At 41.4% G+C, this 17,697-nt stretch overlaps 2 protein-coding genes across 3 annotated transcripts; both read left to right on the forward strand.

Annotated features, from left to right (window-relative positions):
• The first annotated feature begins 1,781 nt into the window (after positions 1-1,781).
• pgrmc2 (progesterone receptor membrane component 2) lies at positions 1,782-7,879 on the forward strand. Its single transcript, XM_079528158.1, has 3 exons — positions 1,782-2,189; positions 4,423-4,578; positions 6,033-7,879. The coding sequence occupies exons 1-3, from the start codon at positions 1,835-1,837 to the stop codon at positions 6,128-6,130; spliced, it is 609 nt and encodes a 202-aa protein (XP_079384284.1). The 5' UTR covers positions 1,782-1,834; the 3' UTR covers positions 6,131-7,879.
• A 1,109-nt stretch (positions 7,880-8,988) lies between these two features.
• On the forward strand, positions 8,989-17,315 carry asmt2 (acetylserotonin O-methyltransferase 2). Of its 2 annotated transcripts, none has more exons than XM_079527754.1 (9): positions 8,989-9,125; positions 9,575-9,657; positions 14,503-14,677; positions 14,887-15,016; positions 15,100-15,168; positions 15,299-15,417; positions 16,031-16,168; positions 16,288-16,410; positions 16,522-17,315. In XM_079527754.1, exons 2-9 carry the CDS (start codon positions 9,577-9,579, stop codon positions 16,731-16,733), a joined length of 1,047 nt encoding a protein of 348 aa, XP_079383880.1. In that variant the 5' UTR covers positions 8,989-9,125; positions 9,575-9,576; the 3' UTR covers positions 16,734-17,315. The 2 variants fall into 2 exon arrangements, with proteins under 2 accessions (XP_079383880.1, XP_079383881.1); XM_079527755.1 differs by having other exon boundaries at positions 14,503-14,608.
• Positions 17,316-17,697: the final 382 nt, after the last annotated feature.

The following is a 17,697-nucleotide window of genomic DNA, read 5'->3' on the forward strand; positions in this document are numbered from 1 at the left end:
GATTGTGTAAAACTTGACTTATGTGATCTTTACCAACCAGTTGATTAAGCCCTCTTTCTTTCATTGCATATCCCCATCTTATTTTCTTGCCGTTCACTTGCAAGTCTCCTCTTGCACTGCTCAGCCTGATCAGCAGGTCGAGTCTGAAAAGTTGAGTTCAAAAGGAAAACCGATGGGTGGGTGCGGGATGGCTGAGATAAGCTGTAGCCACATCTACCAGAGAGCCGCGGACGTTTTCTCTGTCGGCCAGCTTCTTTTTCGGGTTTTTTTTTTCCCATCAGGACACGCCCCCCTCATCTAGACTGAGTGGCAAAACATTGAGCAGCATGGAGTGTTGGAGTTTGGAAGCGCTCGTTGGAAATCACTCAACCGTCCTGCGTACCATCTGTTTCTAAATGTCACATAATGCAGGAGGCAGCAAAATGTTGTGTTATTGAAAACAAGCACTTCCAAACTCTGACACTTACTGTAGGGTGCGTTCGGAAAGGGTGCGCACCGGGAATGTGGTCAGTTTGTTGAGTGTGGTGGGCGGTGACGTCACAGTGCGTTCAGTGTGCCTTATTTACGAACGACCACAGCTGTGACGCATTCACACCGGACAACCCCAGCTTCAGGGTAGGGTCGCTCAGTGCGGGCACTCTGCACACCCGGTGCGCAGCGCACTGGATTTTCGAACGACAACGCACCGAGTGCACTGAATAAACAAACGACAAGAGAGCACACCGGTGCGTTCAGAGCGCATTTCCGAACGCACCCTTAGAAAAATGATCAAATGCAGGGCATTTCTTGACAGAAAGTAGCTCATTACGTTTCTATGGTGGATTTTTATGAAACAAAAACTTTGCAGATAGAGGATAATTCAAGCTTTTCGTACAGCTGCAATGTTGGTGAGTTTAACATTGTTTAATGCAATCAGACAGGCCTTTTCTGTTTGGATGAATGGGCTGTCAAGGCCAGAAAGTAGTTTTTTGCCACTCAGTGGGCGTTCCCGCATAACTTCCAGGTACGATGATGTCACGCGCATACCCTAACCAAAACGCCGGCCTGAATATAAAATTATTTTAGTGTAAATTGTGGATTTCATAAGAATAATTGGTGCACACAATACCTGGAACTTATATAGCGCCTCTCAAATTCTAAGTCGCTTTACGTGTGTGGTGGGGAGAGAAAATAACTTTTATTAGGAAAAAAACGCAAACTCATAATGCATGTGGGGTTGTTGCGTATACGTCATATCTCCTCTGATATTTGGTCAACTTTAGTTTATACCAGTCGGAAAAAGACTAATTGCTGGGACAGTCAGTGTGTTGACATTTATAAAACGAAAAGATCAAACGAGATACAGTGACACAGGGCTAAATAAATGTCTGTTGTATAATCTAGAGTTGCTGCCAAAAAAAATTGTACAGTCTGTTCGACTTCAGTAAAGAACTACGGGTCCCTGGCAATGGGATGAGAAGTTATTGACGCGGCCCTATCAGAATAGGGTGTTACATCGCCACCGGCAACCTACTGAATTGTGTGACTTTTGACATTTCGCTGCAATGATAATACACATACACATCTAATCTACGACCACCTGAAAGGGTTTGCTTTATCATTGTGGGGGTTGTAAATTGTAACAACAGGTAGTTCAGATATGATTATGCATTTAAGTGAATGGTCAAATCAATTTAGCAAATAATTGCCGAAACTGTAACAAACAGCGCCCTCTTGCGTCCCGGAATTCGATAGGCCACAACTTCCGTGTAAGTTTATCAAAAGCTAGTAGGCGTTTTTTGTTGTTTTTTTGGCCGGGGGTGGGTACGGGTAGGTAGGCTCTCTACCGTGCAGTATGGCGGACGATGGAGACAGTTCTAGTGGACCAGTTGACACAAGTAGTGGCGGGCAGGGGACAACAGATGAGTCGGACGGGCTCGGCATAGGCGGGATGTTACTCAATATCAGTATTTTAGTTGTTGTTGTAGCGGTTTGCTATGTGGCGTACCGGCGGCTGGGGAAACGGCTCGGTCTTGTTGGTGTGGACGCGGCGCAGGGGAGCGAGGCCTCCACACTTCCCAAGATGAGGAGACGTGATTTCAGTTTGGAGCAGCTCAATGAATATGATGGACTCCAAAACCCCCGGATCTTAATGGCAGTCAACATGAAAGTGTTCGACGTTACTTCAGGCAAAAAGTTTTACGGGCGAGGTAAGTTTGGAGACCAGTGAAAGAAGAAAGTGGCAGATCGCAGGCGAAGAGCTAGCTAGCTAACAGACAGACCCAGTGTTGGGTAAGTTAGCTCTTCTGTCCCGGACAAGATTTGAGCGCAAACCGTTAGCATTAGCTTAGCTTGTGTCAGCTACTAGTGGCTTTGTCTGTTTTGATGAACTTGAATGGTATGGTGGCTAACAGCTAGTGTAAGTACAACGGACACCACTGCATTGCTTGTCTAACGTTGGCGACAAACAGCCTAACATTACAGAGCTTTAGTTGTTCACTTAACTGCTAGAAGTGCAGTTGGCTTAAAAGTCGTCTTAATTCTGCATGCGAAAGCTAACGAGTGCAGCTAGTCAGAGCTAGCAATGTGTTTCGTGTCTCCACACTGCTCTGTATGGCTGTCTAGACCAGCCTGTTGTTTACATCGTGTCCGAATAGAAAACTTTGCAGAAAATGTTTAACTGCATTTTCGACGTTAGAATCTATGTGAGAATAATGCACTACGCATGCATTTTGGTTGAGAGATCTTTCCACAACGAGTAAGAAAGACGTGACATGGAGTGAATAACGTTAGTCAGCAAATGCACAGACTGAGCTACTTTTATAGTCCAGCTGTTACCCAAGTGAGACCTTATTTGAAAGCGTGCTGTCATTAGTCTTCTAAAACGGCATGGCTCCCCTGTTAACAAAAACAAGTTTGCAAGTTGGCTGACCCGCCCATCAACTCGGACAGTCTATAATTATCATATTTGGCATAAAATACATTACTTTGCGTTTCCTGTTTCTAGCTCACTGACATGAAAGTCAGACTGTCCTAAATGTAGCTAAACCGAATTAACACATGTTTTGGCATCAATAAGATGATAAACAGACCTAGCATCGAATGTTTTTTTAAATCTCTAAATGATTGCTCTTTTAGTGGAATGTGCAAGCCAAGAGCAAATCTAATCTGGCAAGGTTTAGCGATGTGATAAGACTGCTTTGCTTAATGGATTCTTTGAGACCATGTGGAATACCCTGGGGCAAACTGGAGGGTCCACACAGTTCCATGTTTGAGTCAGATGATGTGGTATATTAAGGAAGTGACTCCATGAAACAAACTTCAGATCAACCATGGTAGAACTAGGAAAGTAACCCACGTTTTCTGTCCACTGGCCACAGTGGCTGGTTGCTCCAACACATGTTCACTAGTCAGCTAGCTAGAGTTCTGGAATAGGGCTGCCATATGGACTAATTAAAAAAGCTTCACTATCAATACTGTGAGGCTGAATATTGGTGCTTTCACAAAAACATATACACACACACACACTGAGATTTTTTTAAATAACTAAGTAATGTCTATATAATTAAGTAGGTAAAGGCAATTAAAAGGACAGTTTGGTAAAGTCTGAACATTACATCACTTTTAACACTTTACAGTAAACCAGCCTTTAACTACAACACTTGGCCTATGAAGGGCCGTATCTATGTTTGCCGGTCTTATGTTACCCATTTACAACCCGCTTACCCGGCCTAACCCCTTTGGTAAGTCCAGGAACATAGAACCTGGAGAACATTGGCATGACCCCGCAGGGCCCGCACATGCCATACTACAATATCCAAAATCAAGACAATAGTCTCTTTATCACAACATCGATACGTCTCTTATCATAACATTGATAATATTCGATATATTACCCAACCCTATTCCAGAATAGAATAAGGTTAAGTAAATTAGCAAAATAAAATATGGTAAAATATAAATAAAATAATGGTACAGGGGGATTTGAATTTAGTGGGGAATGCAAGTGGTGCGGTTTGAGAGCATTTTTAAATAAGGAGAGGGTGGGGGAAGCTTTAATTTGAATTGTGTATTATTTTACTAGCTAACATCAATTTTACAATAGAACTGGAATGTAAAAGGATGGGTGGTTAAAGTGTCTGCTCATCTATCTTGGTTGACTTCTTTCTAACTATTGCTATATTGAAATAGAACACACACTGCAGTTGGCTGTATACCAAAGTGGAATGAAATAGCAGCGTAGACGTACTTATAAGCCAAAATTAAAATGTAATGATTTGACTGACATCTGGCTGGTGGTGATTTATTTCCTTTGGGGCAATGCTTGCCTGGCTCCAAGTTTACCATAGTGAAGCTAAATACTAATTCTCAAGTGTGTGCAGTCACATCTCTATTGTGTTTTATTCTGCCACTGCCACTTGTCTTCTTTTCATTTTATTGCAGACGGTCCATATGGGATATTTGCTGGTCGGGATGCATCGAGAGGCCTGGCAACTTTCTGCCTGGAAAAGGATGCTCTGAGGGACGAGTATGACGACTTGTCTGACCTCAATGCTGTACAAATGGAGAGCGTGAGAGAATGGGAGATGCAGTTCATGGGTATGATTATTTCTTACCACTTTTGGACCCTATGATGGATTAGGACTGCCCCGGTCACTGACCCAGTTTGTGCACATACCAGATCCCACATAGGAACCTACTCATGACATCATGGCTTTAAATCCAGCTCATAACTGTGTTGCATGACACCTCTCGCTCTACAATTTTTGCCTTGAAAATAACTAATAAACATAATTGGAGATGATTTTGTTTTATACAGTTGGATGCATGCACTTCACAACAGTTTTGGTTCAAATCTGTCGGCACTGTATCACATGTTATACCCCACTTTCCAGCCACTGTCTGATTTGATAAGGGACACATGCACAATTGGAAATATTTTTATTCTACCATTGGGACATTGTTACACTCTGCCTCCATGGCCGTTTGTTTTAATGTTTCCCCAATATTGATTCATCTCACATTTCATAGACGCCATCTGCCATATTTATAAGCCAGCTGAGATTCTCTAACTGGCCTCTGCTATAGACTCATTCCTTCCATGAGCAGCTGAAAAACACAAGGAGAGTCAAGGACATGTCTTGTTCTTTTTTAAAACAGTTTTTTATTTTTTTTATTTTTTTAGAAAACTCAGGATTTAGAAGGCATTTGTAGAATCCTTTCTCAGGTCTAAATGGGATAAATTAAGTGCTATTGATGGATAAATTCACAATTGGTCTATATTCACACGTACAACTACTTTGAGTGGGTAGATTGCTCCCTATGTTCGGCCAAAACAAAATGATTGAAATAATTGGTGCAACCTCCACTGCATCCAAAACAGGATCACAGAGGTGTAGGAAGTGGAACTGAAACCCATTGGACTGCTATTAAAAAAACACTTGCTGACACTTACCCTACAAGTCTTTGTAGGGTAAGTCAATGAAAGTGAAAGTGAAACAGCAATTCACAATCAGTGCAGAAGGTGTTAAAAGTGTTTGGTTGGTAAAAATAAGATTATAGACAAAGACCTGTTCTAAATATATCCAGAATTGTACTTGTACATAATGAGAAGTGTCATTATTGTTTTTAACTTGGAAGTACTGTATACTGGAAGTTACAATTTATTCCTAATTAATTTGCAATGTGCTTTCTGAGGCCGATTCTAAAAACGCCTCTAAATCCTGACCTAAGTTTTCTGAAAAACTTCAAATATTTATATAGCAACATCAAAAAATTTACATTTTTGAATACTGTACATACTGTACAGAACCCCAAAATGGGTTCCCGGCCTGAGGGGGTAAATCACCAAAAGGGGTTCCCGCCCAGAATGCGTTAATGCATTTTCAAATGCTGAACTTCATTTTGGAATGAAACCGTTAAACAACATTGAAAATAATGTTATATTGTTGCAACATAATATCCTATAATGTACTTTCATATGAGTTTTTGTCCTACTTTGGCCCTTCATATTAAATGTATTAAATACCACATCTCATTGTTTGTCCTTCCAGAAAAATACGATTATGTCGGAAGGCTGCTGAAGCCTGGCGACGAGCCGTCAGAGTACACAGATGAGGAGGATGTTAAAGACCACCTAAAACACGACTGAAGCTGTTCCACCAACCAATGCGACCAAAGCCACAAACCCAAACAGCTGCAACAGACCGCCCCAGACTCCTCACCCCCTTCTTCTCAATCCATCTCTCACTCTTTCTCTCTCCCTTCCTCTTCCTTTTTTCTGTCATTGTGCCACTCCCCTCCGCCCCTTACTTCCTGAATCTAACTGGTACTGTAGCTGTGCTGAAAGGAGTGGGGCTTGTGTCTGTCTAGCCCCTCTCCCCATTCCCAAAATGTCATCCTCCAAGACCACCACCAACAGAACAGAAACAAGATTGAGAAACTTTATGGAAGGTATTTTTTAACAATGGTAAGGAGTATGTTGGGAAGCAGACAAAAAAAAACTGAAAAATACATAGGGTGTGGGGGGAAATGTTAAATGCGTCCCTGTATGTGAATAATGAGCATCATGATCGGCAACTCCGCGTGCCGGGCAGCGGAGTTTGGTCTTGGCGGTTTGAAATCCCAGTCTAGTAAAAGATGTCAGTGCCGGGCTGAGAAACCAGCAGAGGTTGGTCTTGGTGGTTAGAAAATCAAGTGTGGTAAAAGATGTCACTGTCGGGCTGAGAAACCAGATTATTTCTACTTTTTGGTTTAGTCACCTTGCAAATGAACTGCTTTAGCTTTCAAAAGCTTATCAATCAATCATGTTGTTTATTTGTTTTGGTTGGAAATTTGATTTTAAGTTTATTTTCTTCTGTTGAAAAGGGCAGTGTTGTGGCCTAACCAAAGCCAATGGGAGGGCTGTTGATTTTCCTGTTGTGTTCTGTAGTGTATGCACTACTAGTTCTTCTTGTTTGTCACCATGTGATTGTATTTGTTGAGTAGCATAGTGGGATGGAAGGGGTCATAGGATGGGTTGGGTTCAGGGGGGTTGTTCAAAGGTCCTTGCCATAAACGATATTTTGAATCACTTCAGACAGACGTGACGAATAGGTGATTGGGAATACAAAGGGAAGGGCAAAAGGCAGTCCTAATCAAATCGACTCCAATTGTTTACATGCCTATCAAGCCAGCTATAAGTCTGTAGAATCCCCCAGAAAATGGTCAAAGTATTAATTGTGCCTTATTTTGTTTGTTTTATATAGTCCTGACCAGTCTAAAAAAAAAAGAAGAAAAAAAAGAAAGATAGCAGAAAATGTAACACCCTTGTCCTCAAACCGTTTGACATCAATGGTTTCCTTGACTAAGTCCTCCAGACGATTAATTGAAAAGGCATGCATTTGGTCAGTCCACTATGTGGTCCATCAGTCCACGCACTCTCAGACTCTAAAAGGTTTCCCCACGTCACAACTTTGTAAATAGACCGTATGACGTACTCAGTGTTACTGCCATATTTATGTAGTTGATGAACTCCATATAATATTGCTATGTTGTATTGGCCAAACAAAATACCCCATGGTTTATGTTGATTCAACTTCTTCTTTTTTTGTCCTTTTTGTTTGTTGAAATTACTTTTAAACAACACAAACGTAGGGGTGACTTTCATAAAGCAACATTGGAGAAAGTGCTGTGGGGTGGGGATTGAGGGATCTGTAGTTCTTTTGCTTTTTTTTTTTTTTTTTGGGAGACAAGTTGCTTATCTTGTAAATATATTATCTATCATTTTATTAAAGCATGTGCAACAAATGTGAGCTATGCCGAAGTCCCACCACGTTGTGTATTTAAATGTTGGGTGTGTGTCTGCGCGACAGAGACATGAAGGGATTTGTTCATGCATAATAAATTGATTTGGTTAATATTTGAAAGAGTTATGTGTTTTATTACCATTGTAGTAAGCATTGTTGTCAATGCAGAATAAAATGTGTTTCATATTTTTAAATATTAAACTAAAACAACAAAAAATAATCTAACTGGTTTGTTTGACTGGAATGAGTGTTTAATTAATGTAATCTATATTTTACTTTTGTTTGATAATTATTTAATTATAATTAAAAAAAATGTTTCCGGTGGCTATGGTTCCCGTTCCACCCTGGATTTGAAAAATTGGAGGTAATTGAATTTTCACCTTCAGGTCAAAATATGTTGCAAAATTCAGAAACAGGATTGTGTCAAAGGTCATGTCCAACCTAGACAGGTTCTAAATGTCTCAATAGAAGAGCATGGAAGATTGAATACAACCATCTCAATTGTATAGCCTAGTCCTACCGTATATTGTATTAACATACCGTACTTTATAATACAGATGTAAAACAATGTATTCACATTCAACAAAATTGCATAATAGAGCTTTAATGATTCTACTGGGTGCAAGTTAAGATGCTTTTCTTACCCTCCCAGAAAATTGTGGCAAATGTATGATATCCTACTGTAGGCCTAGGCCAGCCCTACACTGTCCATTATATCCAGATTTAAATAATGCACATTCAAATTTGTGGCAAACCATTCAGTCTTAAAACATGTTGATACACAATTTGTGTATCAACAAATGTTATGGGAGATTTAAGAATATTGTAGGCAGATTAACAAGCTCCTATGGCCAAATTTAAGAAAATATGGTGAAGCAAGCCACTGAGTAGCGTTGCAGGCTAAAAATAATTTGCACTGTCTAGGTCTAATGCCTTTTCTATTCAGTCATAGAATTCCTTCCATCATCTGTCCAGACTCCAGCCCCAATATAATAAGCTTGCAGGCTAGAGGCAGACACTGCTCCACAACGCCCCTACTCTTGAGCAGGTTAAAACTAGAATTGCACATTTAAAACGGTCTACTTTGTGTGGTGTGGTGCCTTTGAAACTACCATAGTCGTCAATCTCGTCATTAATATTCCTTTACGGGTCGGGTCACCAAGAGCAAAGCGGCTTTAACTCCGCTCCAGTTCAGCTTGGCTATCACATCAGACAGACCAGAGATCGCGGTGGTAATGGGATGGCCGACCATTTCATTGGGTTTGGATCGACAACAACTGTAGAGAACCGAGATCTTGCTTTGTACTAAATTATCCCAAAATAATTATCAAATCCCACTTCGAGTTGGACCTCAGCGGGGTGAGTGAATGCATGCATCCAATCAATATATGCGCTATTTGGTCTGACATGAAATACGCTGAGATATAGCTGATGCGTGGTAAACCAATGAAATGAACAACAAAATATGTTGAACGCATTCCTAGCTGTAGTAGTCTATAGTGGAAAGCTTCGTGACGAGAGGTTACTAGTAGTCTAGTCAGTCAATGGTGTTAATTCAACTAAATTCAAATGAGCTTTATTGGCATGAGAAAAAAAAGTTTCACAATACAATAAAAACAGTAAAAAAATGGGGAAAGTAGGCCTATATACAGGAGGGTATAGCATTTTGTAAACAGCTATGTCACATTGCATCGTTATGTACATGTTATAACAGGGTATAAAGCTTTTTTGAAACACAATGTCATCCACATTCCACACCTTGTCTGGAGGTGTGGATTTGATTTTTTTAATGTTTTATTTCCCTCCAGCAATGGCAGAGCAACTATCCCAGAGTGAACTGGACTATCCCTTCAAACTTTTGGAGTATTTCAACGGCTTCAGGGTTTCAAAGGTATATTATATTTGTATTTTGTTAAAATACACACATTTTGTAATGTTATCATGGAGCAGGCCAGGCAATATCTAAGAAACGTTTAACTACATGTAGCGGACCGGCTGGATAATAATTTGGGTAAAGCCGACTGATGAGTTTGACGTTTCTCTTTATTCAGAACCCAACGTAGAAACTGGAAAAATGACATAACATACATAGGCTACATCAATATACTGTAACATTCCATAATCAAAAGGCATAATATACATATTCCATAACATCCATGAGCATAATATACATCACAAAACTATACGATATTTAATCCATCACATCAACATGCAATATAGAAATAAATAACCCTCAGACAATACATACAACAATAAGACTAATTACCAATATCCCTCATACAAGATTGACCAACAATAAAAGTATCACCTTTTTCCCCTTTCCAGCTCGGTGCTAAAGTGGCTTGTGCAAAACTGTTCTGTTCCAGGGCTCGTTTGGGCCATCCGTCCTTCCTTTGCGGTCTGACCGTCCGTCCGTCCGTCCTTCCCTTCCTCAAATAAACTTCTCCATGTTTGCCATTCCTCTCTTGTGGCAAATCTGGCAATATCTGTTCCTCTACCAGCGAGGTGGGCAAGTGACAGTTTTATGAGCTAATGCCTCCTTCTAGCCCCATACTGGGTGTCAGCACCACACAGGTGATCTTGATCTGTGTAATCAGTACCAGTTTGTGCAGGAAACAATCAAAATAAGGCCTGAGACCTGACATTTGGACAGAAAGCCTTTCAAAATAAAAGCCTTAGGGACAACACATTGTGACAATTGGAACCCTCCATTGTGGGTCCGTTACACTCCCACCAAAATCATAGTGATTTAAAAACTTGGCATAATCACAAAGATTTTTTGTCAATTTACGTGACCCCATACTCATTTAAAATTCTAAATACAATATGTAGGAAGGGGCTGTGCAGTCTGTCTCCCACCTTTCCTCCCACCTTAAATACTCCATCTCCAATGAGAACATGCTCAGCACTGACTTCCGATGAGCATTGACTGATGAGCATAGTGTCTTGGGCCTTGAACCTTCCAGCCTTGGCTGGTTTCCTTTTGGTTTGTTTGGGCAGGGATGCCCGTTCTTCGTCTGGTTGTCGTCGTCCTTGTTGCAGTGGTGCTCCTCTAGCTGCTCGTGTCGCTAATAAAGCAGTCAGGGTGTCTTCCTTGGCAGCCACTGCTTTGGGGGCCTGGCCCTCAGCTTGAACTTGATTCTGAGGGATGGCATGAGGCTCGGCCCCTCCGACCTGCAGAACACCAGCGCCAACTGAATCCCCTGGCCTCTTGGGATCTGAGGCTACGGCCGTTGCACCCTGCTGGGCTGAGTCTTTGGGCTTCACTGCTGCCACTCCCTCATTCACCTCCAGCTGTTCCTCGATGCCCTTTTCCTCTTTGCGATCCGGAGCACCCGACCTAGCTGTTGTGTCTGGCAGTGGTGGATCTCCTTTTGTTGCTCCTCTGACAGCCAGGAGCGTCCTCTGCTGCTCCCGCTCCTGTGCGGCAGCCTCGAGCTTCCTCTGCTGCTCCCGCTCCTGTGCGGCAGCCTGGAGCTTCCTCTGCTGCTCCCGCTCCTGTGCGGCAGCCTCGAGCTTCCTCTGCTGCTCCCGCTCCTGTGCGGCAGCCTGGAGCTTCCTTTGCTGCTCCCGCTCCTGTGCGGCAGCCTGGAGCTTCCTCTGCTGCTCCCGCTCCTGTGCGGCAGCCTGGAGCTTCCTCTGCTGCTCCCGCTCCTGTGCGGCAGCCTGGAGCTTACTTTGCTGCTCCCGCTCCTGTGCGACAGCCTGGAGCTTCCTCTGCTGCTCCCGCTCCTGTGCGGCAGCCTGGAGCTTCCTCTGCTGCTCCCGCTCCTGTGCGGCAGCCTGGAGCTTCCTCTGCTGCTCCCGCTCCTGTGCGGCAGCCTGGAGCTTCCTTTGCTGCTCCCGCTCCTGCTCAAACTGCTCCGTCCATGTCATCTGCTCCATCCGTCCAGCTTCAAACTGCTCCGTCCAGCTCATCTGCTCCTTCCGTTTCTTTACTTCTGCTTTCCTTGCAGCAAGCTCTGCTGCCTCCACATGGCTGGCTACCACCAAAGCCGGTGTAGAATGACAGCCATATCTGGAATTGATTTGTGTTGGAGGGCCAAAGGAGTGAGGCTCACAGTCAAGCAGTTCTTTAAACTGTTTTTGCACTAAGATTCCATTAAATTCATCCTCTAGAAACCTCTTGTATTCTATTTTCAAAATGTCCTCTGAAATACATTTACATGCCTCAACTCGTCGTTTTATCCCAATATCAGGTGTGATGTATTCTCTGATTTCATCATATAGTCTCGAAATGTCTTCTTTACTCTTAACCAGTGTTTCAATTAGAATTCCTAGGTCGCTCTCAGCATTGGACTTTGACTTTAACTGCGTTCTTACTGTGCGTACAATGACCTTCCACTCGTCATATAAGCAGAGAAGCCTTTTTACCATATTATCAACAAATTCTAGACCTGCATTGTCATCTGACTCATTCACCATCATGCTAATGTCTGCCATTTTGGATTAGATTTCAAATAAAATGTAAGACCTTGAATATAATAACCATAAATAAATGCAACACAAAAACAAATATGGACCTTAAATCACTGTATTACAATCTCACTGTAAAACACCATAATCTTTGCATGTAAACCATTAACTGAAATTAAATTCAAGAACCCTTATATACAATATGTCCATATATGTTCCGTCTCCTGACCGTGTAATGTTCTGTCATGCAGTTGTAGCGTTTGTGTTAATGTAACCGTTCACCAGATTCATTTGACTGTCCGATGTGTTGCAGGCCTGATGGCATAGTTTGAGCTCCAGTGTAGATGAGTGGTGAAGAGTTGCAGTCCTTGGGTAAAGTTTCTACTGTAGCGGACCGGCTGGATAATAATTTGGGTAAAGCCGACTGATGAGTTTGACGTTTCTCTTTATTCAGAACCCAACGTAGAAACTGGAAAAATGACATAACATACATAGGCTACATCAATATACTGTAACATTCCATAATCAAAAGGCATAATATACATATTCCATAACATCCATGAGCATAATATACATCACAAAACTATACGATATTTAATCCATCACATCAACATGCAATATAGAAATAAATAACCCTCAGACAATACATACAACAATAAGACTAATTACCAATATCCCTCATACAAGATTGACCAACAATAAAAGTATCACCTTTTTCCCCTTTCCAGCTCGGTGCTAAAGTGGCTTGTGCAAAACTGTTCTGTTCCAGGGCTCGTTTGGGCCATCCGTCCTTCCTTTGCGGTCTGACCGTCCGTCCGTCCGTCCTTCCCTTCCTCAAATAAACTTCTCCATGTTTGCCATTCCTCTCTTGTGGCAAATCTGGCAATATCTGTTCCTCTACCAGCGAGGTGGGCAAGTGACAGTTTTATGAGCTAATGCCTCCTTCTAGCCCCATACTGGGTGTCAGCACCACACAGGTGATCTTGATCTGTGTAATCAGTACCAGTTTGTGCAGGAAACAATCAAAATAAGGCCTGAGACCTGACATTTGGACAGAAAGCCTTTCAAAATAAAAGCCTTAGGGACAACACATTGTGACAATTGGAACCCTCCATTGTGGGTCCGTTACACTACACAATAGTAATAGAATAAAATCACACCTGTGTGAAGTGAGGGGCACTCTTTTATCATCATACATACATCATCTCATTCCGGCCAATCACAATTTGCATCACTTTTGTCTTCAATGTTTGTGTTTACACAAAAACTCAAAAATGCAGGCCATTCATTGTCAATGGCATTCAATGTTTATGTAGCTCTAATGCCTTTGCATTAGAGCTATGGTACTCTTCTCTTCTCCCTCCCAATACCTGGTCTGGATTTATTTTTTATAAATTGATTTTTGAGTGGTGTAAACCACTCCTACAACTGGCTTTGTTAGTTTACGTGTCTGTCTGTCTGTTCGTACCAAAAAATGAGCATGGTTGCTATGGTCACCCAGTTCACACGGGTGTGATTTCATTACGTCAGACATTACGTCAGACCACAGCTGATCAGTCTATATAAGACCTTACACCACTCAGTTCACACGGGTGTGATTTTTTAAACACAGTTTAAAAAAAATGTCTTTATGTCCTAGATGGCGTCATTTTGGAAGCCCACCCCTCCGCCCTAATTTGAACTAAAACAACATGACCGCATGTGTTACTCTTCCAATATGGATTGGAAGCATGTCCATTTTAACAACAAGCCTATTTGTTGTAAGCTACAGCATAATGAACAATAGACAATCATATAGGATTTGCATTGTATTGTTTGTGAGCTTTTAGATCTGATATTTTTACCATTTCGGCTTTTTCGAGAAAAAATGGGAAAAGAATCACACGCGTGAAGTGAGGGGCGCCCACTGTGGCTGCCACATGGGCGTCTCTGCTTAAAGCAAACATTAAAACGTAAAAGTCCATAGTCTTGGCTGCATGATGTCACGACTCACAAGTGGGGGCCTGTTGATTTTTGGGGGCTTGCTGATTTTTGAGGGAGCATGAATAAATAAGACAAACATTAAAAGTCCATAGACTTGGCTACCACATGACGTCATGTCTGAAAGCCAGACGTTGGAGGGTCTAACGCCTTTCAAAAATGTTTCAAGAATTCTTTGGGAAATGTTGATATTTTTGGAAGATTTGCCCAAAATAGGGACTCAAGGGTTAATGACTGTGCTTAACCATTCTCCTGCTAAAAATACCATGATGACACACGGTCTCTTCCTCAACTTAACGGCATCCATGTGCTTTTATTTAACTTCATCACTTCCTCTCAGGTCATATTTACCGCCTGTGAGCTGGGAGTGTTTGATCTTCTGCTGCAATCCCAGAAGCCCCTGAGTGCGGAGCATGTCGCTGGGAAACTGGACACCAGCGTGGATGGTATGGAGAGACTGCTGGATGTTCTGGTGGGAATCGAGATCCTGCAGGTGGAAACAATGGAAGGGAAAGGTGCTGCACACCACACGTACCACAAAGTAACTCTTGTTTTGCCAATCATGCACAGGAATAAGGTTTTTAACGGGTGTTAGCTTAGTTGCATCCCAAAAACGTTGTGTGTGCAATCTTACACAAGGTCTGCTCATGTGCTAATCTAAACTACTGTACAGTAATATTACGCTCTCACATACTTTAACTGTAACTGCATTTTGTTGTAACAGCTTTCTATAGCAGTAGTGATGTGGCCAACCTCTACTTGGCTAAAGGCAGCGATAAGTCTCTCCATGACATGATCATATACCAGTCCCAAACCATCTACCCTCTCTGGAATAACATGGTGGATGCTGTCAGGTCAGTGGCTTCAAATGATTCAAATGATTCCTGTTCTTCAGTTCAAGCTGTGGTTGACTACAGTATCATATTACATTATACAGGGAAGGGAAAAACCAGAATGAGAAGACGTTTGGCCTTCCAGCTCAAGATATATTTCAAGCTATTTACAGGTTACTTTTTTATTTGTTGTGTGTCATTATTATACATGTAACCGTTCACCAAATGTATGTGCCTGCTTGATCAGTGTAGTGTATTTAGCAAGTAGAGTGATTTTGATTGTGAAACGTACTGCTGCTTTAGATCTGAAGAGGAGATGCTGAAATTTATGGGGTTGATGAATTCATCGTGGGTTCTGGATGGACATGATATAGTGACAGCTTTCAACCTCTCCTGCTTCAAGACAATGATAGATCTGGGAGGTATGGTGATGATGACTTTTAGACTTCATCCAGTATATTTATGAACTTGTATCATTTATACAGGAGTGTTTTGCTAAGAATGCATTATGCTTCACAATCCTACAGTTACTCACAATGCTAAAGTTTGTCCAGTACATCTACAATATTATACTGTTGGCAACTGAGAGGCTCCACAAGAATAATTGAGGGTTTAGGTGCCTTGCTCAAGTAATAGTAGTGAATAATAGTCAATCTCCGGCACACATATTTTATCACCCCATCCAGCAACATCAAATAGGTGACCCTCCAGTTAGATGCCTGCATCTGTTAACACTAAACTGCCATCATTTCATTCACAAGACAAAATCAGGACAAGTAATGTGAATTTTCTGTTTATCTAGAATTAAATATACTGTACCTGGTACAACTTTTACCACATTGTTTACCTCATTAAGTATCATTGCAGGTGCTCTATCTGATGTGTATTGTCACTGTATGGAACATATTCGTGTTTAGTGCATCCACTTAAACACAGATCATCATCATTATGCCATAAACTGTTGTCCTACTGATGCTCTCCTTCAAACAACCATGCACAGACAGAGGTGCATGATTGTGGTTCTGTCTTTTCCAGGTTGCTCTGGCGCTCTGGCTCGTGAATTAGCTAAAGCCTACCCCTCCTCCTCAGTAATAGTGTTTGACCTTCCCCAAGTAGTGGAAACAGCCCAGAAGCACTTCTCTGAACAGGATGATGTAATAGTATTTCAATCCGGTGAGGCAATTTTAAAGACAGTTAAAATGTTTTTAGAAAAAGTAGATCTAATGCGTAATCACATGGTATCTGTGGTACTTGAGAAATCTCTAATTTACATTAGTTTTGTTATTATCCAGGTGATTTCTTCAACGGGGAAATCCCATCTGCTGACCTGTACATTTTAGCGAGAATCATTCATGACTGGAATGAAGAGAAGTGTCTGAAACTGCTGAAGAAGATTTATGACAGTTGTCAACCAGGTATTATTATTATTATTATTGATAGCACTTATAGTACTTATATAGTTTGATCATGTTCATTAAAAATAATAATAATTAAAAAATCTTCCTGTTTATATTTCCCCTCCCTAGGTGGCGGGGTTCTGCTGGTAGAGGCCATGTTGTTTGAGAACAGACGAGGTCCTGTCATGGCTCAGATCTTCTCACTCAACATGCTGGTTCAGACTGAGGGCAGAGAACACCCACCCTCCCAATACTCCAGCATGCTCTCCCAATCAGGCTTCCACAACATACAAGTCTGCAGAACAGGGAAGTCCTATGATGCCATTCTTGCCATCAAATGAGCCTGGGGGTCAAATATGAAGGTTTAGATTCTAAACTTTCATATTCTAAACTTTAGTAGGAGTAGAGGACATTGAATGAAATTCACTTTGATTAGTTTGGAGTTTAAATTCCTGACAGTGTGTTGTGATGCCTATGTGTACACCATGTGGTTTGCATGTGATGTGAACTCCTTTTTGTGCTTGCATCAGAACTCTAGCTGTTGCCCGGGTGTGAATCTGTGATAAAAGAACAAAAATGGTCTGGTCACCATGTGAATATGCATGGTTTACTCAGGTTCAGACTCTGTTGATGCATTTACTGCAAAAAATAGGGTCTGGAAATCTCACAGTCTTGCTCCAAACACATATCTAATAGTAGTAGTTTTATATACTGTATGTATAGTCAGGCTTTTCTTTTCCTGTTTTCCCATTGTATGGTGAAAAATGTAGTGGCACAAGATGACATTCCTGCTAAGTATAAGGGATAGTAGATTTTAGCACTACATTAACTTGTTTGACTATTGCATGTGCAATTAGCAAGGTGTGAATGCAAGATGGGTGACAGACCAATCCCAAAACAGGTGATTATTATTATTTTATAAAGTCATCCATTCAAAAAAAGTCTAGCCTAATGCAATTTACTTATTTTGAATAGTGATTTTCGTCATCTCATTAAAATATCTTGTAAGACTTGTGTATATTAGAGCAATTTTGTTTAAGTGTGTCATATCTTAAATTATGTTCGTACTACGCAAAACTTCACGAGAAAAGAAGGGACGTTATTGGTGTTCTTGTCCTTGTCCCTTTCAATGATGGAGTATGGACATGCCAAAAAAGGAGTTGATTGTCAAATTGAAGGACAGTTGCATCACGCATATTTTGAAAATTATCTGTTTGCGTTTGTGGTTTCGTGCTGCTCTGCTCATAATAGACAACACATGTTGCAACCTAGCAGTTGTAACTTTTTTTCTTCTTCTTTCTCTCC

The sequence above is a fragment of the Electrona antarctica genome, assembly GCF_951216825.1.
Source record: "Electrona antarctica genome assembly, chromosome: 18".
In the NCBI taxonomy this organism is placed as follows: domain Eukaryota; kingdom Metazoa; phylum Chordata; class Actinopteri; order Myctophiformes; family Myctophidae; genus Electrona; species Electrona antarctica.

Bases quoted from the DNA above. Each gene is read 5' to 3' on its own strand.
- pgrmc2 (XM_079528158.1), top strand. From the start codon at position 1,835: ATGGCGGACGATGGAGACAGTTCTAGTGGACCAGTTGACACAAGTAGT. The intron at 2,190-4,422 runs GTAAGTTTGGAG...ATTTTATTGCAG, and splicing joins CAAAAAGTTTTACGGGCGAG to ACGGTCCATATGGGATATTT. The intron at 4,579-6,032 runs GTATGATTATTT...TTGTCCTTCCAG, and splicing joins ATGGGAGATGCAGTTCATGG to AAAAATACGATTATGTCGGA.
- asmt2 (XM_079527754.1), top strand. From the start codon at position 9,577: ATGGCAGAGCAACTATCCCAGAGTGAACTGGACTATCCCTTCAAACTT. The intron at 14,678-14,886 runs GTGCTGCACACC...TTGTTGTAACAG, and splicing joins GGAAACAATGGAAGGGAAAG to CTTTCTATAGCAGTAGTGAT. The intron at 15,017-15,099 runs GTCAGTGGCTTC...TACATTATACAG, and splicing joins AACATGGTGGATGCTGTCAG to GGAAGGGAAAAACCAGAATG.